This window comes from Lupinus angustifolius, unplaced genomic scaffold, assembly GCF_001865875.1.
Source record: "Lupinus angustifolius cultivar Tanjil unplaced genomic scaffold, LupAngTanjil_v1.0 Scaffold_118, whole genome shotgun sequence".
Classification (NCBI taxonomy): Eukaryota; Viridiplantae; Streptophyta; class Magnoliopsida; order Fabales; family Fabaceae; genus Lupinus; species Lupinus angustifolius.
This window is the reverse complement of record NW_017724979.1, coordinates 1,309,466-1,334,614: the sequence shown is the minus strand read 5'-3', so window position 1 is coordinate 1,334,614 and position 25,149 is coordinate 1,309,466. Positions and strand designations below refer to the sequence as shown.

At 32.9% G+C, this 25,149-nt stretch overlaps 1 protein-coding gene across 1 annotated transcript; it reads right to left on the bottom strand.

The window, feature by feature from the left end:
• Positions 1–1,162: 1,162 nt before the first annotated feature.
• Positions 1,163–5,644, bottom strand: LOC109339891 (pentatricopeptide repeat-containing protein At1g01970). The gene is made up of 3 exons (XM_019577419.1): positions 5,551–5,644; positions 4,084–4,737; positions 1,163–1,930 (listed from the first exon to the last, which is right to left on the bottom strand). Exons 2-3 carry the CDS (start codon positions 4,546–4,548, stop codon positions 1,166–1,168), a joined length of 1,230 nt encoding a protein of 409 aa, XP_019432964.1. The 5' UTR covers positions 4,549–4,737; positions 5,551–5,644; the 3' UTR covers positions 1,163–1,165.
• Positions 5,645–25,149: the final 19,505 nt, after the last annotated feature.

The following is a 25,149-nucleotide window of genomic DNA, read 5'->3' as shown; positions in this document are numbered from 1 at the left end:
GTTAGATTTTTATACAATCATCATCTATTCAACGTATTACTTTTATTTAAGAATTGGTAACAATTAATATATAATGATAGATGCTACTAAGAATATAAAAACTTTTAGCTACTAGTTCATATACTATTTTTCAATGTTTTGAAACCAGAACTGGACATCAAATCAGAAGAAGTCTTGTTTAAGATTTAACAAGTTTAAACGATTCAATCGTCTAGTCGGACTGGCTGATTTCATATATAATTAATATTTTTTTATCAATAAATATATAATTATATATAAATGTAAAATTTTATATAATTAATAATTATGTATTATTATATTAAAATAATATTTCTCAATATTTTTTTGGACCGAAGTAAAACAAAAGATTAGAGTAGTGTTTCGTTCTTTTTTAATTTTAAGTAAACCGTCTGGTTTACTTCCCATGTTATTCCGGTTTAACGCGGTCAGACCAGAATTTTTTCGGTTCAAAACGATTCAACTCTCATTCAATTAAGACTACAAACCAGAGTCATTTTCAAGTCTGATCAGCTGTCAAACCGCCTATTACAGTTCGGTCAGTTGTCACATAACTGCTACTTTCTCACTAATCAATCATGTCAACCTAGGGCAGTGTTAGTATATACTCTTCATGGTCTTTATTATGAGACATTTCTCACTAAATTAGACTTACAAATAAAAGTAGTTATTTTTATCGATTTTTTAAAACTACAATCCTGTCCTAATATAATATTGCTTATTAATTGATAGTCTCATAATAACATAAAAACAGAGAATCAGAGATAGTCAAAACTTTAATATGAGCAAATGAAAAAAACAAATAATAAATATTGTATAGAAAATATAAAATCTCTTGTAAAAATGATGGTAGTTGTTAATAGAGGCAAATGTAAGTTTTCTTTTATGCAATTTCTTTTGAAAATATAATTTTTTTAACCTGAGTCCATGAATAAAGTTATGTTCTTTTTTACCCTCTTCAATAAAAAAAAAAATTCTAGCTTTGCTTTTCATTCCTCAGAATTCAGCCACCCACCACCACGTGATAGTAACCAACAACAGACAATCATTTCCGGAAATGTTTTTAAATTTGAAAAACTAAACAAAGAAATCCATCATCAATATAAAAGTTCCAAATAAATTATGATGCAGTAACTTTTACACTGGCTTATCGGCCGGCGAAGTCTCTTAAAACATGCTCCACCTCCTCCACCACCCCGAGTTTTCGAAACCATCTGGCCAGTATACCAGAAGCTTCTACCCCAACCATAATGCCATCTCTCTCCAAATCTATTAGAAACTGTAATGCTTTGTTTAGCTTGCTTTCTTTCTCAAATGCAGCCAACACAAAAGCTATGCATTTATCCGTCGGTTCGATACCTGCTCCTCTCATATTTTGAAATGCAATGAATGCCTTTTCACTTTGCCCAGAAATACCATAGGCATCAATAACATGCCCACAGATCTTATCATCAGGGGAGATACCAGCCAGCTGAATTGCATCAAACACCCTTTGTGCTCCTTCCGCATTACCATTCTTCGAAAAGGCTCTAAGTAATGCCTTGTAAACCTCGCTGCCTGCATATATTTCTCGTTCATCCATTTCTTGAAGTAAATTCTCCCCATGTTCCGGCACGCCAGCTCTGATATAGGCCATGATCATTGATCCGTATGATCTTTTATCCAAAGTTTCACCAAGTAATTTGATCTCTTCAAAATATTCCTCGGCCTGGTTGAGATGACCAGCTTTGCTGTAGATGTTAATCATAGCAGTCAGAATTACTTGATCACAGATGAAGCCCCTTTGCTTCATGGCTGTGAGAAGATTCTCAGCATCCTCAAGTTGATTGTGGTCACCATAATAATGGATTATCTTTGTATAATCACGAACGTCGGTTTCAAAGGATTCTTCTAGAAGTGCATGTTCTGCCACCTACAAGTGAGATTACCAAGCCATAATTTTATTTACAGCCATAAGGAACAAATAAAGAAAAGATTTCATTCGTGCCAACAAAAGAAGTTGCACAAGTTCAGGCAATGTTTTAAACTGTGATTGCAGTTACGTTGCGTATACTAAAATTATGTGAGGGGAAATGTGGCCGCAATTGCAGTCGCGATGCCGTTTCAGAGATTCCAGAAACGGCAATATTGTGGCCTCAATTGCGGTTGTGGAGTGCAATTTGAAACATTATTCAGGTAACACAATGACCTTCTAGTTCTACCATGAAAATTGCTTGAATAAATGCAGTCATGCTTAAATTGCTTTTCCTTTTACTTTTTAAAATAAGTTTCTCCAATGCTTAAAAAACTCTAGCAAAAGGCAGATGTTTCATTATCTTGCTAGAATGTTTAGATAGCTACAGGAGTAAACTGCATCCCATTGCTCATTATCGATCAAAGAGCCAATCAGGGGAGCTAAGTAATTTTCCTTGGCATATACATCTAACTTTTTCTAGGAATGAAATATATTCGTGCTAGAAACAACACTGCCAAATTGGTCACATATTGCTCTAAAAATTCGGTATGAACTATCAAGTATAAAAGACAAACTTTTCTCATTGCAAATATTTTAATTTACGTAGTAGTTCTACTAAAAACATCTAACTGATGCCATGTGATTGTAAGTGGAATATCCGTTAAACTTTGCAAGTCTGAGCGGGTTAATTGCCAAAATTGAAATTGCAGGTTTTGTTTTTTTGCTTCTTAGGGTCGAAGTTATAGCAAGTTATCTACAAACTGGACCATTTCCTACCAGATGTACCTCATCCATTCTTTGGCAATCGGAGGACTAGTGATACTGTGAATGGCAACAAGATTGATCAATATGCTAAACTACTAGCAAAATTTAAGCCTGGTATTTTGGACCGGAAGGAGGCACAATAGTTTTGTATACTCTAAACTGTCTGTTAGACCTTTACAAACACTAAGAAAAGACATGTACCATATAACAGAGAATTTTATTTTTCTTTCCAAGAACAGAAAGGTAGCAAATGCCTAAACAAAGGAACTACAACGCATAGCAAATGCTTGTCTAACAGAAATAGATCACATGAGGTACCAAAAAATGAATTGTGAAAGAAAAAAAAAGATGAATGGAGTCCGCGATAACATGGTCCTGCACTCGGATAGGTGCATCATAGGATTGAAAAGGTAATTTACACAACTCAAATACCCTTCTAAAGTAACCTTAAGGCAAACATGAACCAATAAAGTACACTATATATTATAATGGACAAGAGTAAACCCAACACTTTGAAATTGGAATCCCTATTATGAAGTATTACGAAATAATAATGATATTGATCACGATAGGGTCAGTAGTACAGAAAAAGAATGGGAAAGGCACAAAGGTCTGATGCTGGATCAGATTGGTCATAGGCCCAAAACATGGAAGGTTTCTTCTAGAAGGAAGAAAGATGCTCAAAGTGAAGTAATTTGATGAGGTATCAGGTGGTTAGAGAGGTTCATGTCGATGGGGGTTAGGCTGGTATATGCGTGAGAGAGGGGTATTCTGTTGCTTTAGGGAATCTTCAGTTATTGCTTGTGCAAAAATTATTTTCTCCGAGGAACCCTTGGCTCTAAGTCTGCTACACTTCTATTGTAACAGCTTTGTTAAGCTCCATTTTCTCATTCGATAAAACTACACATACCAATATACTTAAGGTTACAGTATTCTCATTCGGTGTACTAACAGACCAGGACAACATACAGTCACAAAATCAATAAAATTTTAAGAATACAGAATATATGCAGCTCTTCAACCCACGAACCTACATAACTTAAAATGGGTCTTTTATGAACATAAGGTTGAAACCTAATAAAATCAATGGGATAAAACACCACATGTTCCATTTGAGATCCTAAAATATAGAGATTCCTAAAGCAACAAGATGTAGACCAGACATCTAGACCAGCTTCTGAACATTTTACTTTATTTTATTTGAAATAACATCCATGAGAAAAAAATGTTAACTATAAAACATATGCACTCAAGTAGAGAAGCAAATGTGTCGAATTCCCGAAATCTATTCAGAAGATAAAGCAGAAACAAAAAATACCTTTTCAATAAAACAAGAGTGGAGGTACCTTAATGTAAAAAGGATGACCCATTGTCTTCAACTCTTTCAAAACTGAAAGCCAATCTGCTCTGATGGGCTTCATAATCTTCACCCAAGCCTCCAACAGATCAGATACGTTACCCTTGTCATCAGAAAAGCATATAATCTGTCTCATCAGGGCTTTACATCGATTTGCCATCCGGAAAGGAAGTTTAGATACAGCATGTCTTTGTGCTTCTGTCATATTACGGCTTACCTCAATCCATCTAAACCTTCTATTATTGTTTTCTTTTACCTCCTCTTGTACAGTTTCCTCCATATTTACACCCACTATTACTGAATCAAAATGGTGTTTATTAAAACCAAAATATATGGATTTTTGGCACGTGTTTCCTCTGGCATGAATATGATAAACTTTAGTACTTTCAATGGTTACTGCATTGTTTGGGTAGAAACTTTTACATGGGAGGCTATAGTAACATGTCCCCATCATTGAAAAGTAAGCGAAAAAAACAAAACCTTCTAATCCAGGAATCGGAAGAAAGCGATCATATAAGTGAGCAACCAGAAGCTGGCACAAAATAGGAGCATAGACTGCAAGTGACCCTCAAAGATGGGCCTTTCTCTTTTATCTTTGAATTCCAAAGCACTTACTTCATAGCGACACTCTAAATATGCTCTCCTAAAGCCAATAAAATTAAAAATTACTACATTTATTGTCGTTTATAAGGTAAAAAAATTGCTTATGGATAACATTCATTTCGATCAGCAATGACGTCAAATTTTGATTAGCAAAACAATAAATGCCCACAACACATTCTTTTGAACACTCTCAAGTCTCAACAACATGCACAAGTGAATTTCACCCATGAAACCCACAAAATCAAATGGATTCACTCTCGGCCTCTCAGGTCGCACATTAACTTCATCCAATAATACAGGTGTAAAAAATAGTATACAAAAGAGCAAATTACTAGCATTACTATAAAATAAAATAGAAAATGGCATTGAAGAATTCATAAATACTATCCAGAAAGTATCATATTGTGCAGGCTACTAAGACAATACAACAAATAATGACACAGCCAAATTAAAGTAAAACAGCAAGGAATCCAAACAAAAATCCCTCCTTTCATAATAAAATCAACATGCACACTAAAATCACATGTTAATTTTTCATTACTCAAACAGAACCAAAACTAAGGATTCAAAGAGCATAGCATTATTATATGATATAAACCCAGAAAAAGAAAACCTCAACAAACGAGACAATGGAAAATGACCCACAAAGTATAACTGAATTGGGTATATACATACTCCACAATTTCCCGTTTTTGGTTCTGTCACAGTTAAAACAAATAAATCTTCATAACTATGGAAATGTAATATATGAGAGAAGAATTTATTAAAAACAAAAGAAACCCAGAAAGTATAATCATGTTTGATTCAAATTAAAGAGAGATAGAAGCGGGTGAATGAAGTGGAAAGTTCGAACCTTTTGCTGCTTCAAACGTCTGTGGCTACACCTCAATCCAGAAGCAACGGCAGCAATATAGACAAAATGCTTAACCAGCACATGGAAACCCGGTTGTTTGTGAATCATTAAACCCGGTTTTTTGTGAATAAAAACCGGTTTTAAAACTGATACCAATTACATTATTTCTTTTTTACATGAAAAGCTTTTTTAGGAAGAGGAGAAATTGTGCTCATATATGATATATATATGAAATTAATATGTATATGCTGAAAATAACAAATCATTCATCGTTAATTTATTAAATAAAAATAATATAAATCAATGGTATGATGGATAATGTGCTGACAATATAAAATTTTTTACATTGTCCGTACATAAATTTTAAACTCTATATATATACCTCTGCCAACATAGGTAACGAGAACCAGCAAGATGTTGGTCAATAATATAAGATTCAAATATTTGATTCCTCCAAATGATAGTTGACAGGAGCGATATCTATACTATAAAAAAAGATTAGTTTCTCACCAATAAATACACCCAAAAAAAATTTAGCTATATTTCTTGATATATTACATTATTCTTTTAAAAAAAACTCTTGATACCCTTTTTTAATTCTTTAATTAGTTCACATGAACTAGCCCAATAAAAAAACATTTTTACATTAATTTAATATAATCCCATTCCATAGGTTATACATATTGATAATGTAAACTTTTTATATTGTGATCACATTATTCATTGTGTTTATAATTATCAATTTTTAAATAAAAAGCTAATAATTGATTTTTTTTCATTTCCTGCTCAAAATTTTCTAATTCAAAACTGGACATGGTAACAACTATGTCTCATTTGATGGTTTAATATTTATAGAAATAGTTAAATTATATGGCCTAATTTATGAAAGAAATATTTTTATTATGATATTTTTTTCTATTTAAATAATAATTGGGATAGAATATATATTATGTGAAATCACATCACTATTTGGAAATTAACTTGCGTGAAAAATTATATAAAATGACATGACTATTTTAAAAATTCATCTTACATGAAAGATTATATGAAATGATTTAACTATTTAGAAAATTATGTTGTAAGAAGGAAAGTGTCTCGTTGAAACACCTTGTCATTCCCTATAGAACAAGGATGTGGTTTTACTCTACCCCCTAATGAAGTATATTGTATGTATTGTTAAGGAATGAGTTAAGAGGGACAAAAAAAAAACAACTTGCATTTGATCATCCACTGGGTTCCTTCTAAAATTCAAGTCCATGAGAACCATATGTTTTATCTTAATTTTCTTGTGCAAAACATGGAATTTTAGATTTTGGCATTAATATGTTTATGATAGTATATATATTCATATAAGTTAATGAAAGTTTACATTAGGTATCAGAGTCATCGTTTAAGAACTATGTTTTTTTCTTTTTAAAATAAGTAATGATTAGGAATTCAATATTTTTTATTATTGATGCCCTTTAATAATGAGTATGTGTTTCAGAGTTCATTGTTTTCTAATCATGATATTTACTTCTTTATCCATAAAAAATATTATATAATTGCTCTTGGGCATATAATTAAGTATTAGTGTTTTCCTTCCATCAACATATCACTAATGATGATTTATATATGGAGAATTGAAAGTTGAATGAAGATGAAAAATTCTCTACTTGAATAATGAAATTATGTAGAAATATATTTCAATGTTTCTCTCCCAAAGCCAATGGAGGACATGATACCTTATATGGTGGTAGGTATGGTAGTTGGTATGGTTGTTATTTGTTGAATAGTCTAACATCTTGTCTTCATGGTGGGTTGTAATTCTGATTGAACCCCCTGTTGTTATTCTGATAGTAGCCCGATTCACCTTGTCTTTGTTCAATGTTCATGTATTATACCTCTTTCTATTGAGGAAGTAAGAAATAATGGGTAGGGTGGTCACCAGAACACACATCACTTGTTGGCTATAAGAGGAAGGCTAGCCATTTTTTTGTGAGTCCTTCTATTTGTAGAGTGATAAATTTGGTTTAGGCCAAAAATGCATCATGTATGCCCAAATCCAAATCTCCCCTCCTAAAGTAATTATATCTTCCACTTTGTCCTTGTTGATTGTTAGCAGACATAGCCTTAATTATACCCACAACTTATGCATAACATTTTCCCATTAAAGAGCCATCAGTTGTTGTATCCAAAATTAGCCTATGTTGTTGTTAGAGTCCAATGCGGAAGAAATGCATTTGAGAGTCCTCATCAAAGCCATGATTAGGACACTTCCTCAACAATGACTTGTACCTTTCTCAAGCTTCGTCTAGTGTTTCATTGGAACCTTTGGAGAATAAAACTATTTTCGTCTTGGCATCCATGGACTTTGAATGTGATAAGAATCTACATAAGAACCTCTCCTTTAGTTGGTTCCATTCGGCTATTGTTAGCGGGTGTTGACCAAAAGCCAATCCTTGGATTTCCTAATTAATGAATGGGAAAAACCTCAAGAAGACAATGTCTTCTTTTTCTTTCGCTGCCCCAACAATTTTTCAAAGTTCATAGAACTTGACCAAATGATCATGAGGGTCCTCATGGTTAAGTCCTGTGAATTTATTTGCAAACAGGAGTTGCACGTGTCCCATCTTCATCTCAATGTAGCTTGCATTTCTTTGATTTCTTGGATTGTTGTTATGCTCGAACTCCCCTTATCCCTATGATTGTTGTCATTATTGTTGTTCATCTTGTTATCAGCACTATTTTAGCCATGGTGTCCTCTTGAATAAGAGCTTCAACAATAAGAGTCAGTGCGGCACCTTCTTGTTAACCTTTTTGCTTGGCTAACTGCTTTTACCTTCTTGTTCTGTTGTTATTTCTCCTAGTTGTGCGTTCGATCTCTGTGTGGAAAGCAAGTTAGTCCTCAAGGGTTTTTCCTCGCATATACAAGAATCAAAATACTAAGTGAAGATAAGTTTTGTCAAGAAAGATTAACAACAAAAAGAAATATAAAGAAACAAAAACATGTACATCTTAAAATAATAATAATCATCACGATGCTTAATATCTAGACACAAGTCCGTGAGAATGGTGTTATTTTTTAACCAGCAAATCAGACTATTAAATTACAGAATTGAATTTTCGTAAACAAGTATAAAAGTTATCGTACCTAGAAGGACTTGAGTGAACTATTTTATTATAGAGCTCAAACTCATTACTAAGAGTTGATGGATTCCTTCTTGATTAATCATTAATTCTACAAGCATTTAATCATACTCAATATTCATTCAAATAACATCCTAAGATATTATATGTCCGAAATCAAAGTATGATAAATAACATGTTAATTACTATGTTAATCTCAAGTCAAAGGAAACTATTTCATTTCTTCTTGAGAATTACCTATTAACAATTTAAGGTAATCTTAACCATTATGAATTCACAGTTGTTGAGTCAGTTCAATGATCACATTCATATATGCATCATCATATGAAATTTAATAAATGAGATCTATTAATATTTATCTAATAAATATTGACATACATATATTAATCTATTAATATTTAATAAATGAGGTTCTCAAGCTTTATGTTAATTGATTAAACAATTGTATAATCGATTAAAACCAGTAGTTTTTTAGATTATCTTTTGCATGGTTTTTAATTGTTACTTGAACCACCTATTCACCACCTCTCTAGGTGATGTTAGAGACCTTGTTAACCAACACAATTATGTTACACTTAGTGATTTACTTCTAAGGATTGCAAGTTCAAATTGTTATATACATTCAACAATCTTAGCCCTAGAAATTATTTTTCAAAGTTGTATTCAATTTTATGTGCATTTTCACCATAGGGTATGATGATAGGGAAATTGAATTTTTAGAAGTAGTGTTCTTCTGAAAAGTCTTATGGTGACTTTAATCAAGAGACAAAGTTTTAGGTTGAGATTTGTAAAAGATTGACATATCATCATAAGTAAAATTTCTTGTGCTTATAAGGGGACTAGACGTAACCTTCAGTGGACAAGAAGGTGAACCAATATAAATTATTTGTGTCTCTCTTTCTCTCCCTACTCTTTACTTATACTGCATTTGATTTGTGCAAACTTACTATTTTTCATTGCATTTCTACTCTAATATTTTAAGTTGCAAAAATCTATCAATAGTGTAGAAAACTAATTCATGCCCTTTTAATTTGTCATTTTATTTTTAAATTGAAACCAGAGCTTCAGTTGGGTAATCTTTTCCCTAGATTCTTAACTTTAAGATGCCTCAAAGTCCTTTTTGGGAGAAGCATCCAACATTAATCGACCTCCAAGTTTCATTGGAGAATATTATGCATTCTGGAAAATCATAATAAAAATCACCATAGAATCCTGGACTTCGATATATAAAACTCAATAGAGGAATGTCCATTTATACCCATCATGGTTGTTAATGGAGTGAAACAACTTAAACCAAAATGTGCATGGACCAATGAAGAGAAAAATAGAATTCAATATGACCTTAAAGCCAAAAAAATATTCTAGCATCGACTCTAGGAGTAAAAGAATTCTTTAGAATGTCAAGTTTCAAATATTGAAAAGAAAATTGGGACACTCTAGAAAGGATAGATGGAATTGAAGAAGTAAAAAAGTTCGCCACCAACAGTGAAACATTAACATCAGGGTAAGACTCCAAATGCTCTATATGTAGAAAATTGGATCATCTTAAAGTTGATTGTCCAGCCTTACAAAAGAAATATACTTTCAAAATAAATAAGAACAACAAGCGCATAAGAACAAATTCCATATCATAAGATAATGATTTTGATTCACATACAAAACTCGAAATTAAGGAGAAAATGCATCATTCGTTGATGGTTTCATACTAGTTAGGCGAAGATTATGAGGTCAATAACTCTGAACCAAATCATAAATTTTCATATGATGAATTATACAATGCTTTTAGTGAATTGCATGAAGAATTTACTAGACTCTCTAGAATATGCATTAAACATAAAAAACTCTAGAACTTTTTGAGAGTCAAAACAGAATTTTAGAAAAAAAATTGGATAGATTAAAATCCAATCAAATGATGATCGATGAAATGTCAAAAGTATACTTTTCTTGAAGTAAAAATAAATATTTTAAATCAAGAGATAGTTAATTTCAAAGATAGTACACACAAATAATAAAACATGTTGAACAATCACAGGCGCACACATAGTTATAGCCCATTAGGTTACTCTTTTAAAAGAAAACCACTTTTAAAAATTCAAGTATTTCTTGTAAGCATCGTCATGTTAGAAATTTTAATGTTAAAAATTCAAGTATTTCTTGTAAACATGATTAAATGGAAAATGCATAAATCTACTTCTGTTTATTGTAATACAACAGGACATACACTTAACACTTGTTATATTAGAAAATATGTCATGGAAAATGGTCAATTTAGATGGTCTAACAAAGTTATTAACCCCAAATGACCCAAATATCATTGGATGCCTAGCATATTATTTTATTTTGTTTTGCATGAGTGTCTGAAAGCCATATGCAAAAATGTGGTATCATGACAATGGTTGTTCAAGGCACATAACATGAGACTGTTTAAAATTTTGAATGATAATATTCAAGAAATAAAGGCTTTGTTATAAATGGAGAAAACAACAAAAGCACAATCATCGGTATAGGTAAAGTTGATAATTTCTCTAAATTTGGTGCGTGGTTATAGGAGAATAGTACACATCCATATAGATCATCTTAATTAATTAAGCCTAAACTAGTTGTTGGTTCGCCTAAAATTAAATTTTTTAAAAGACAAATTGTGGATGTTTGTCAAAAGGGTAAACAAACAAACTATAGGACTAGTTTTAGCTTATGCATTCTCATTAAATTTTCAAGTGTATGAAATGGATGTTTAGGATCTAGTATGACCGTTTAACTAAATTTTTATGTGAAAAAGATTTTGTTAAAGGAAAGGTAGATATTACACTTTTTTATAAAGAAAATAAACCACCATACTTGTTCAAATTTATGAAGATGATATTATTTTTTGTTCTACTAATAATGACTTGTGTAGTGAGTTTGATATGACGATGCAAAGAGAATTTGAAATGTTCATGATTGGAAAGTTAAATTAATTTCTTGAACTTCATATCAAATAAATGAAGGATGACATCTTTGTCAATCAGTCCAAATATTGCAAGGATTTGCTCAAAAGGTTTGATATAGACAAATGCAAAACTATTGCCACTCCAATAGGATCAAACACATATGTGGGTACTGATGAGACTGTAAAAAGTGTTGATATAACAAAGTATCGAGGTATAGTTGGTTTCCTTATCTATCTTATTGCTAGTAGATATGATATTATGTTTAGTGTATATATGTGTGAAAGATCTCAATCAAAACCTAAAGAGTCACATCTATTTGTTGTATAAAGAATCATGAAATATTTAAAAAGAACAACAGATGTTGGACTATGGTATCCTAAGGGAAACATATGTGACTTGGCTGATTCTTCGGACTCAGATTTTGCTTTTTTCAAAACTGAAAGGAAAAGTACTAGTATAACTTTTAACATTCTAGGAAATGCCTTAGTGCCCTGGTCATGTAAGAAACATGATTGTGTTCCTTTGAATACTACAAAGCTAGAGTACATAGCAGCAAGTAGTTATTATCCATAAGTGTTGTGACTCAAACAACAATTACATAATTGTGGACTAGACCTAGGGTGTAGTCTTTCAAAGTGTGATAACACTAGTGCTATAAACCTTACTAAGAATCCAATCATGCATTCTCCAACCAATAACATAGATATAAGACATCACTTTCTTAGGGACCATGTTCAAAAGAAAGATGTGCATTTAGAGTTTGTTGATATCATGATCAACTTGCAGATATATTTACTAAATATTTAGCAAAAATGCCTTTTTATAAAATAAGAAGAGAACTATACATTTTAGATGAAACAGACTTATCTTAAATAATGTTTATATATGCTTACATGTTTATTTCATGATTATATTTTCTTTCCTACTTACTCTTATATGTGTTTATTTCATATTTTTCTTGGTTCTGTAACTGATTACCTTAGTGGGTAACCAGTTTCCAGGTATTAGGGTACCTGAAAATTCAAAGTCTGATGAAAGTAACCGATTAATATGAGGAATAACTAATTACTAGAGGAAACAAAGAGATTATCTAACTGATTACTCTAGAGAGTAATTGATTACCTTATTCGAATTTTTGGAAAACTGGGTTTTCACTATTAGAGTAATTGATTACACTACTAGAACCAAGAAGCAATGCTCCAATGCTACCCAAAGGAGTCAATCAAGTGCTTATGGGACTAATCATCTGAAATTATCGAGGCTTCTATCCAATGATGAAAATGAATAGTGTTCCAGAAATACTTCTTTGGACGACCATTGATTGCTCTAATGCATGGAAGGTTAGATTAATTTGAATTTGAAAATGTTCATTTCTTAAAGTACCTTAGGCAATAGAATCTTTATAATTTTTGTACTGACCAACATGCATATTACCTTGAATTAGTGAGGGTATTGTATTGTAATATGAACATAAGGAAAAACAAGTTGTTTTTATCTGTCAAAGGACAAGAAATCGTCATGGACTTAAAATCCTTCAATTCATTTTTCTTGAAAATAACAACACTAGAGTTGAAGTCGGCTTTGGACTTCAATGTCCTTGGGAAGAATTTGATAGGAAGAAATTCTACTACTCCTTGTGTAGATTTCCTCAAAGGGATATTGAAAACAACAGGTAGTGGTTGAGTCTGATAAGAATAGAGATATCCTCTCTATTGAAAACCTCACTTTAGATGATCGTCTATTGTATTATTTTCTGAGTTATATTGTACTCCCTAAATTTTCAAATCATTCTAAAATCAATGATATGGAACTTCAACCCATGTATGCCATCAAAAAATGGAAAACACATTCCATTATCTTATGTTGTCATACCATCATACTTAAGCACTTTGGTATCTCTAGTACCAGAGAATCCAAGATAGAGCTAGATGTTAGAGATAACAAGATCAATTAGGATGTAATCCACAAAATGGGCTTCTCTCAAGACCCATATGATATGTTTTTCAAGCATCTAAATGATCAACATGTTGTTCTTTCAGATACCCTGCCACTGCACAGCCTGACTCTCAACCCTCTCAATCACAATTTGATTTCTCTCCATTATCCAACGAGCCTACCAATCGGATAATCATGGACGAGTTGGTACCTCTTCGAGGCTGCATCACCACAAGCATGGATGCTCTTGATGCTCAGAACCAACAAATCTAGGCTGAACTCAAATGACTATCTAATCGATTGGATTACATGGAAATTGAAGATGATAATGATGATGATGATGATGATGATAAGCCAAAATCTTAGTCTTAGAGTTGTGCCTGTCTGTTTTTATTGTTGTTGCTAATGTTAGGTCTTTAAGCCTTTTCAATTATTAGTTGTAATACTTTGACAATTTTATGGTTTTGCATGAACAATTTGTGTTTCAATGTTAATTTGTACTTGCTTACATGGTCCACCACATCTTAATAGCATTTATATTTATTGTTCATAAGATCTAACATTGGTTTAGCAAAAAATCATATATCTTGTACCCTATTATGCTATATATTTTTGTGCCTATAACTTGACTTTTCATTCTTTTTGATAAAGTGAAAAGGGGGAGAAAAGTTGGAGTTTGTGTTTTCTGGATTTATATTTTCAGGGTACTTATTCTAAAATAAAGGGGATTACTCTTGGAGCTTTGTGAGACCACTCGAATTGGATGCGCCTTTGATGATGTGATTCGAATATTCTCATTACCATTGATGGATAAAGCTCTCGATTGGTTCATGTCATTATCATCTGATGAGATAATCATCACTTGATAAGAGACGAGGGCTCATATTCTTGATCAAGTACTTCATGTCTTCAAAGAGCGTCCAGGTGAGGAACAATGTCTAACCGTGCACAATGATTCCTATAATAAGGATATAATTTTATTTTATTTTATTTGAGTGAGCAAAACATGAGTTACCTCTTCAAAGAGCAGAAGCGATCATTGCGCAGCATCAGCCACAATCAATCAAATAAAGAGCATAAAATAAATAGAAGAGAAGAAACAAGAAAATTTGTTAACGAGGTTCGTCCAATTATGTCTACGTCCCTGGGAGCGCTGAGCGGCTACTAAGATATTATTAGAGAATAAGATTACAAACCCTAGCACACCCATGTGCCCACCTGCCTATGAGGTGTTTCTATTTAGTGCTTATATCTGGTGCATATTATAACAGGGGACTTGAGTCCAATATATAACATTGATATTCTACTTTATTCTAATTCTAGGCAATATGAGACTTCATATAATAACATATTTCAAACATATCCAACAATCTCCACCTTGATTGGAATAGAAGAATATCTCGCTCCTTAGGAAATCTACACAAGAATCTCCACCTTAGCGAATATATGACTCCACCTTGTTCAATGTCTAATTCTCTTTAATTGCTCCCCTACAACATAGACCTTATGAGTATCCTTTTCGATGTTACCAAGAGACTAGCTCTCCAAACTTGTAGTGCAGCTTCCCGTACCGCCATCAAATGGAACATGCTGTCTAGCCACCTATTGCTAGGAAGTATTTCGATATATTGGAATCTCTACACAAAAGTTCACCAACAATCGTCCTCTTCATTACTCAGTCAAACTGAACCTTGGAGCTTCATTGGAAAGCCTCAAACACTACCACCATTGTCTACTCCGACAATCCTAGTTCAAAAGAACTATCATACTCCAACATAAGGAGTATACTCACAACATACACCTTGCATCAATGCTAACTAATGTTTGTATCACATTCTTGCATCCAAGCCAATGCCCATGTCACACTCCTGCATCTCTACCAATGCTCGTGTTACAACTTGCATCAAAGCCAATGCCCATGTTACACCCTACATCAAAGTCAGTCAACGCCTCTGTGCTTTTGTGGATCTGCTAACAATTAACATCCTTCACTCTGACATCTCAGACACGCCATTAGGATATTCCACTTCTCATCTCAAATGAGAACATTCTCTCAACATCTAGAGAGATATTGTCAACATCTGTCTCTGGGTCAAACTCAACACATGAGTCTCTATCTCCACATTGATACTAACCCAATACATGAACTTATGGGTTTCTGGGTCAACACATACATTGCCCATACTACAGTTCCGCCATGTTTCCTTCTCCTTCAACTCATCTACTCTATCTTTGCCATTACCTTTGACGCACCTTGTCTAGCTATCACGCCTTCACCCTCTTTAGCATTATCTGAAGTATGGATTAAGAGACATCTACCAATTGGCTCTGATACCAATTGTTGTGTAGCGGAAGCGATCGTTGCGCAGCGTTGGCCACAAGTAATCAAATAAAGAGCATACAATAAATAGAAAAGAAGAAACAAGAGAATTTGTTAACTGGGTTCAACCAATTATGTCTACGTCTCCGGGAGCGCTAAACGGCTACCAAGATATTATTAGAGAATAAGATTACAAACCCTAGCACACCCATGGGCCCACCTGCCCATGGGGTGTTTCTATTTGGTGCTTATATCGGGTGCACATTATAACAAGGGACTTGAGTCCAATATATAACATTGATATTCTACTCTATTCTAATTCTAGGCAATATGAGACTTCATATAATAACATATTTCAAACATCCACTACAATTTATTCTTTCCTTTATTCTTTAATAAAATTGTCTTCATTATTTTCCAATTATCATGAGTTAGTAGTTGCATATTTTAGGGAAATGGTTTTGCATTTCGACCATATGAGTTAGGTTTCAAACCATTAATTCTTGTGGGTCTTGCAGGTTTGGATATAGAGAATGAACCCATGTGAGTATATTGAGTATATAATCACACTATTTAGGTAGATTGGGGAATGACCGATGGGTGAACCCGAATACAAAAGTAGAGTCTTAGGATTCTCAACATTATTAGGAAATCATGAAGTGATTGACAACAGGTCAAGTAAGATATTCACTTTAATCTTATACCATGATTATAGATAAGTGAATACAAGTTTTATAGGTCAAGAGAGAATATTACTCATTAATTATTTGATTGTATATCTCTACAACTATATTTGTATGGAATGATATGTTAAATGTTAATTCATTAATGTTGTTTGGTTATCTCTATCCTAGAATCTCTTCTGTCATTTGTCATAAATTCTCTTTCGATTTTTTATATTGTCTACTTTTTATTGTTACTATGAATATCAATTTCTGAAAAAGTGGCCACAAAGCCATATACTTGTGATATTGCGTGATCAAGTTTTTGAATAATGTGTCTCCATATGACACAACCAAGTAACCCATCTCATACTCTTTCGAGTGTGTGTTTGGTTGTGTTGGTTGTTATATTCATTATTTTCTCATTTTTGAGTATCATTGTTAATAAAACTTTGTAATTAAGTCAAAATCTAAGCTTGATTGTGTTATATTATACATGTTCGCAATTTTACTTGAATTTACTCTTTTTAGTGCGTACTTAAATTTATTTATCCTTTGCTTAAAGTTTAAGAGACTAAATGTCAATTATGTAATGATAAGGTTGTTGGGCTTTTGACTTGAAAGATCATAAGTTGAAATCTAACTTCTTCATGTGCATGGTAAGCTAGGTTTACCTTCTTCAACCCCACCCATTGTGCATTGGCATTCCTACTTGATTACAATTTGAGGATAATGTTCGAAATCCATGTTTGAGGGTAGCATATGAATTCACAAAATTGTTGTACCACATGCTGTAAACATTGAATTATCAAAGATATTGAATTTTCAAAATTGTTGTCCCACATGCAAAATTGTTGAATTATAATATTCTTTTTTGATAATTGCGGGCATAAATAAGACGAGTTGAGCACTTTGGCCTATGAACCAAATTGGTGCAAGCTTAGGTTTTTTTGATACAGTTTTATGTAGCTGCAACCCTAGGTGTAAAATTCCACCTTAAAATGGGTATGGATCTACAAGAAAAAAATGAATTATTATCCTGAAGAACTTGTAATTCCACCTAATAACCAAATATTTAAATAAACGTTCAAATTTTATGAGTTTTATTGACATGAAATGGTAGTGTAAAATTAGCCTAACAAAAAATAAATCTGTAATATTATAAGTTATCATCTATTATTACACTACTTTTTTTTTTTTTTTTTTTGTAATCGTTACTATATATAAAAGCAAAACATTGGGTAACTAATATCAGTGTGTAATTTCCAATTTCATGTTTTGATCTTGACCGCTTTTAATTTCTACTAAAAACTATATAATTTTATGTAACCACTACAATATTAATTATCTTTCCCACCTTAAATTAAACATTATAATAAAGATAAAAAAATATAATATAAACATTACGTTAGAATATGCATTTAACAACGGTCGTTCAACAACGATTTCTAGCACAACACTGTTAAATATAAAATGGAAGATAATCAACAATACTCTTTTAAGAAAAAACTGTTAAATTTGATAGGCGGATATAACTTTAACAATGCTTGCTTCAACGAGCATTATTGTATGTCTACCTAAGATATTCAACAACACTCTTTTAAGCAAATGTTGTTGATTTGAACTGAATTTATTCAACATCGCTTTCTTAAATGAGTATTGTTAAAGGTGAACTAAAATATCAACAACGCTCATTATAATGTACCTGCTAAAAGTAATACATTTAACAACGTTTACTTTAATGAACACCGTTAAAAGTCATACATTCAAAAATCTCTTGTTTTAGTTATTATATAATATATATTTATGAAATTATTTAATTTTATTTTGAGAGATACAACTTGAGTAAATATTACATGAAAATATTCCAAATTGTTAACAAAAACTCATATGCTAGTTTTTCATATATAACACAACTTTGTCATTTATATACGTAAAAAGCAATTAGTTATTATTTCAAAAAAAATTATAAATTACCAATCAATATTATTAAAATAGAATATTAAGGTGGGTAATTTGGCACAATAAAAACTCATATTTGATAAGTAAATTATGTTATTTGCTATTTCATTCTCAAAGGTTGAACATAATATGACAACTAAATAATTCTAAAGAATTTTGATATTCAACCGCGCTCTTTTAAGAAAGTGCTATTGATTTGAATCTATTCAATAACGTTTGCTTAAATGTGTTGTTAAAGGTGATATAAGCACTCATTATAATGATCATTGTTAAAAGTCACACATTTAACAGTGTTTCCTTTAGTGAGCGCTGTTAAAAGTCATATATTTAAAAAACACGCTTGTTTTAGTGAGTGCGAATCTTTGCAGATTTAAAAACAACACCTCACACACAATAATACATATGTCATTCCGTATTCTATTTCTCTTACTCTTCTTCTTCTCTTAGTTTATCTCTTCAAGCAAGTTATTAGCTTTTGGTTTCTCCCTTCGAGCATAAGGTGAATCGTTATCTTATTTTACCTCATTTTCTCTCTCTTTGATTCATTCTTGTTGCTTGCATTTACATCTATGTTAACGACTTACTTTATAATATAGAAAATGACAAGGTTAAATATAGGTGGAGTTGTTGGTAATTTACCAAACTTGAAATCTCTGTATGTATTTCTTGTATTCGGCTATTATTTTTTCATCCATATTTTCTATGTTAATTTTGATTTGATTCTTATTATATTGAATCCGAACTATGTCTTTCTTTCCTCTTATTTCTTCAATTAAGAGAGAGAAGAAATTTATAGATTTGTCATCTATATCTTCATCACATTCGTCTCTTTCATTATTACATATAATCTTCTAAGTTAATGAATTTGAACTAATGGAGACAAGTTCATGCAATGGTTTATGAATTTGATTTTCAGAATGATATTTCTGTTGTCAAATCTCTTATAAATATGGTGGAATTTGGTATGTTTGTTATGTGTTTGATATAATGTATGTGAGAGATTTTGCCTTATTAAAAAGTAGACATTTAACAACGTTCGTTTCAATGAGCAGGATTAAATGTTTACATTTTACAGTGTGTCAAAAGCGACGTTGAATCTAACCATATATACTATTGCACTCACATAAATAGCGTCCGAAAAACGCTATTGAATGACAATTTTAAGCGCCGCTGTTTTGCTATTCTAACATAGTGAAAATATACTCAATAAAAATTACAATTTAAAGTACACACTATACCAAAAAGACATTCTAATTTTCCAAAATAAAATATATACAACTTAAATACTTGTTAACATGAAGTAAGATTGTCGGTACCTATCCACAAGCTAGTTAGAATAAAGAAAATAAAGATGTAACTGTGATTTTAGTTATATTAACAATTGGGTGAAAGATATTAAAAATATATGATTTTATTTAAGTTTTATTTGATTTGATTACATCATTAACTTAAGATTTGATATGTGATTAGAACCTAAATATATTTTAGATATACCTATTGATATTTAAGATACACTAAACCTGCATCTATAGCAAACCACATTTTAATTTTATTATATAATTTTAGAACTAGAACTGAGATAATTAATAAAGCACACAACATACAGGAAACACAGATACACTTCTATAAATTAGTGTTAAGTCAATTAGCTAGGGTATCAATTTATCACGGGCAGACGAGGTGCTAATATTTTTTCGATCCTTAACCAACTCTTGAATCCATAACTCTGATATAAAAGACCTTTAATCCAATTTAGGCTTAAATTGAGCTTTCCATATTTTACCCACAAAAGACGTGATGACGACTCCCAAAGAAGTCATGGAGCCGAAAACCGAATCGCGACAATTGACGACTCTGCTGAGGCCTTTTTTCAAGAGTCATGACCAGTTGTAGTCATTTGCATGGACTTAAATACCATTTTGTTTTATTTTCTTTTAAAAAAATAAAAAATATTTTCACAAGTTTTATTTATTGCTTTCAATTTAATTAACATTTATTTAGTTATTCTTCTACATACTTACCATGTTTTGTGCGATTTTTGGTGTGGAGGTTTATTTTATTTTAAAATTTGTATGCTTCCTCACATATTCATACTATATTTGAGTTTGCACACACATATGTTCCATATCCGGGTGTTAGAGATTAAGATTGAGATAGAATGGACATTTGCTTTGCCAGTGTTAGACTTGTCTCATGGTATTAGCATAATGAACCACACATATTTTTCCTAGTATTGTGTGTTAGGCACTCGAGTGGCTCGACTCCTCTTGTTTCTAACCTACAACATTAAGATTCTTTTCTTTCAAGATTGAAGGCAATTTGGTGACCTATAAGTCTAGAGTTTTATCAAGTCCACTTTAAATCATACCTAATACATTGCCATAGGTTGTGACTGTTAGACTAGGCAAAACTCTATAAGTATACCTTGTGTAGGACAATGGAAGAAAATCATATCTACTCCATTCTGCATCCATACATATCATAAAATGAAATTTACCATCCCAAATAAGTTCTAAGTTTATCACTATTGTTTGTTTTAGTGATAAAAAAGAGGCCATTGTAGTAAAATGACCCAATGCCATCACTACATACCCATAAGAGAGTTCCATACCCTAAGGTAATTTCATTTCTTCCAAAAAAAAAAGAAAAGAAAAGTGAGCATAAATTTTGTAAAGATTTGGGGTTACACCATTTAATCTCAAGCTCTAATCATCACACCCGTTAATGGGCCCCAAGCCCAAGGGTATGTTTTGTCCAATCTTTGGAAAACTTAGACTAAGTCTTGACATTATAGTAAATATACTTCCTAACATGCTATTTAATTTACATTGCAGTGGGCTACATTATCCCACCAATCAGGATCTGCCACCCTAAAAGAGGGATCTACATCATTTCATTTCAAACGTCATTGCATATTCATTACATACATCATTACATATGCATGCATTCATACATTATTTTATTATATAAACATTCTTCCATCATAATTAATAAACAGATTCCTTTTTTCAGACATAGGTTCTTTAGTATAGTGAGATATGTAGACTAGTTCTGAAATTGTGGGTTCTAGCAACGCTCTCTCAGCGAAGAATAAGGTGAAGTTCGAATTGTAGGTCTTTAATGTAAGTCATTTGGTGGAGCTCATCGCCAAAATCCCTAAAGGCATTAAGAATCCGTTTGAAAAAGAATATGGTAGATTGGCAGACCTTATTCTCATTCCCATTGATACTAATGCTCTAGATGCTATAGGTGCCATGGGAAAATACTAGAACCCACCCTTGCGAATTTTATAGTTTCTGAATGTAGATTTTCTCCAACCATCGAAGAGTATGAGATTCTTCTGGACATCACACTAGATAGTCAGCTTAAGGTGTACTTATTCACTAGTACACATAATGTTACTAAAGGTCACATTGAGGAACTAATAGGCATGCGTCCAACTGCATCTCACATCATCAAGGGCCTTGCTATGGGTTCAAGTGGAGTTTTCTATAAAAATATATTGACTGAATTGTAGAGAAAGGATATTGGAACCTATTTAATCCAGCATTCGCATTGGCAATTTACGATAGGGTTCTCTTTCCTTTCGTCAATGATATGGTGGACCAATGTGCGATTGATGTTCTGGCCAAGTTCAACAAGTTTGGGGTCAACCCAGTTCCTATCATACTAGTAGACACTATTCCCACCTTCCAAAGAAGTCTCGAAAAAGGGCATCCCCAAAATCAGATGTTGTGCATAATTGTTGTATGTGTGGATGGTGACAAGGTTCAAGCACCATCAATACCCAAAATGGACCATGCATCTTCTTTGCCGATTCAGAAACATAAGGATCTAACCTATGTAGCAATCTGACTCAGAAGCACTATTCAATAAAGTCACCCCAAAAATTTGGGACCAAATACAACATGTATGACAAGCAGAATGAAATAATGTACTTATGTGGTTGTTATCCGAGTATGGTGCTCATGTGACCCCAGGGATACATTATTGTCACCCCTGCTTTAGTACTTGGACAAATGAAACGCAACATGATGCTAGTTTCCCAGGAACAGTTGTAGGGATTTGTGAACTAGTACACGGATAAGGAGACTACGAAAGAAACCCTAGACATAGTGAGAAATGCATTGAAAATCATTCGTGTCTTTAGGAAAAGTGAGTTCAGAGAGCATCAAGCTTTCTACACTGATGAATACAAGTTGTGGCGTAATCAGAGGAGGAAGGGGAAGATAATATCATCAATGACTCCACCTCGAAAACCAGCTGGTGCCTTAAAGAATGAATTGCTAAAAAGTCCAATAAAGATCGTGGAGGCAAAACTGGATGAAACCCGATGCAAGATTGATAAGGACGAGCAAGCCATCAAGTAGCTCAATAAGATCATTGATGTCTTGAGGAAGGAAGAAGCTAGTCTAAAAAGGCATTATGCTCATATGTGCTCTCAGTCTGACAAGTATCGTCTGATCAAGTCTGTAAAGGAAAATGACGCCCAACTAGCTGACTTTAGTGAATGGATGAAGGCTCAAAATCATGTCATCAACACTACACTAGCTGAAAAAAGTGATCTAGAGGTAAAGTTTGAACAGTTGTAGGCAACTCTTAATGAAAGCCATGAAAATGAGAACTAGGCCTCGACCAACCTAAAAGAGCATCAGTCAGTATTGGCCGAAGCTTTGAAAAGAGAGGACTGTTAAGTGCCAAATTGTTAATGAAATGTACATGAATTTTGGGGCACTTAGTGTATGAAATGATATAAATTGTGTGTAACTCTCGATAACCTAGTTTAAATTTCAGTTGTTATTAGATTACGTGTGTTATGTTGTTTCAGGTTAATAAACAAGAAAAAAAGGAGAAAAAAAGGAGAAGATTGGAGCTGTGGAACCCTGATGAGCCGCGCCCAAGCGACCCCAAGAAGAGGCCAACGCTGAACTCTCTGCCTGATTCTCGCCCAGGCACTAATCCACGTCCAATTAAAGATCAATATCCTCGCCCGGGCGAGATATATGTGCCGAAGCGCGTCAGTCGCGCCCAACTGCGCTCAGGCATGGCACTCAGACTTGTGCGATCATTAACTGCTCGCCCAAGCGAGAATCTCTCGCTTGGGTGAGAATGTGGGATTTGGGAATTATATGGGCGGTTCCAGAATTCAAAAGAGGGGATAATATGATTGAGAGAAAGAAGGCTAGGAAAGGTCATAGGAGTTGTGGGAACGACTCTAGAGTGATTGATTCTTGTATTATTTATCACTTCGAGTGTGTAATGGCTAGGATGAGCGGCTAGAGATCTCCAATTGGGAATCAAAATGTAATCTTCTTACTTTTTGTACTCCTGGATTCAATTCTATATTTATATTGTTTGATTTTGGAAAGTTTATCCCTTGTTTATTGCTTGATTTCAATTAGCTACTGAATTCATGATTTAGAATTCAAGTTTAACTGGGAAGTTAAACTTTATACCGGATCTGGATTATCTTTATTGCTACATCATTGATCTAGGGATGGACAATGATGTAGGAATTGCTTTTACATTTGATTTCAATGCTAGTTAATCATCCGATTATCTAAGGAATTGGTAATTGAGTGATTACCTAAGAATGTTACAATCACGGGATTGATGTAATTGATTTATGAAAAATGTGCATCAAAATCAGTAACTTCACCAGTTATTAGGAATTGAATCCATAGATGTCAAAAGGGAAAGAATGATGAGTTTTGATCCCAACCCTTTTATTTTAATATCTTCAATTGTTATTTCGATTTGATTATTTCTTAAACCAATGCAAATTTATCAACCAAATCTTGTACATAGTTGCTCAATTGACTCTTGTAGGAATTAGTGTAAATCCACTCTGTTCCCTGAGGACGATATCCCGGTACTTTACCGGATTGTATTACTTGTACGATATGGTTCACTTGACGTTCCATAATTGTTTAACAAGGACCAGTTCAAGGTCATCCTGGAAGATACATAAAAAATCCACCATGATTCTCTACCAGCTGCAAGTTAGAGAGAATATCATCTTTCAAGGCAACGGTGGGACCTCCAAGGGGCATATGATGAAATGATAGCCAAACAAGAGTTATTGTTTGATAATTGGAGGGGACTACTCCAAGAAAACCGCAGAGAATGAGATCAATGGGAAAAATAGATGTAGGCATATGATTGATGGCCTTAGGGACTATATTGATAATTGATTGAGAACATTCTACGTGTTAGGTATTAGTGGTTACAATACACCTAGAAGGGGGGGTTGAATAGGTGTAGCGGTTAGAATAGCCGCTTTTCGAAACTCAACACTTAATGCTGAATCACCCCTAATACAGGATGAAGATAATCGATTAACAGAACAAACTTAATCGATTAACAGAACAAGGATAATCGATTAACACAACTGTCTTAATCGATTAAACAGAAACAGTAAGCTATTACAGAAACGATTAATTGCACAACAGTTAACCGATAATGAAACGAATAACAGAGCGTATAAATTTTATATCAGAGTATCATTCAGTATAGCACAAGTACAGAATGTATCAATTAATTCCACTATACTAGATAATCGATTAAAAACAGTAAAAAGAGAGAGAGAGAAAAATCCCGCAACGCGAATTTTATCCTAGTTCGTTTGCTTGTCCACTGCAAACTACATCCAGGCCTCCCG

Bases quoted from the DNA above. Each gene is read 5' to 3' on its own strand.
- LOC109339891 (XM_019577419.1), bottom strand. From the start codon at position 4,548: ATGATGGGGACATGTTACTATAGCCTCCCATGTAAAAGTTTCTACCCA. The intron at 1,931-4,083 runs GTACCTCCACTC...TCTCACTTGTAG, and splicing joins GTCATCCTTTTTACATTAAG to GTGGCAGAACATGCACTTCT.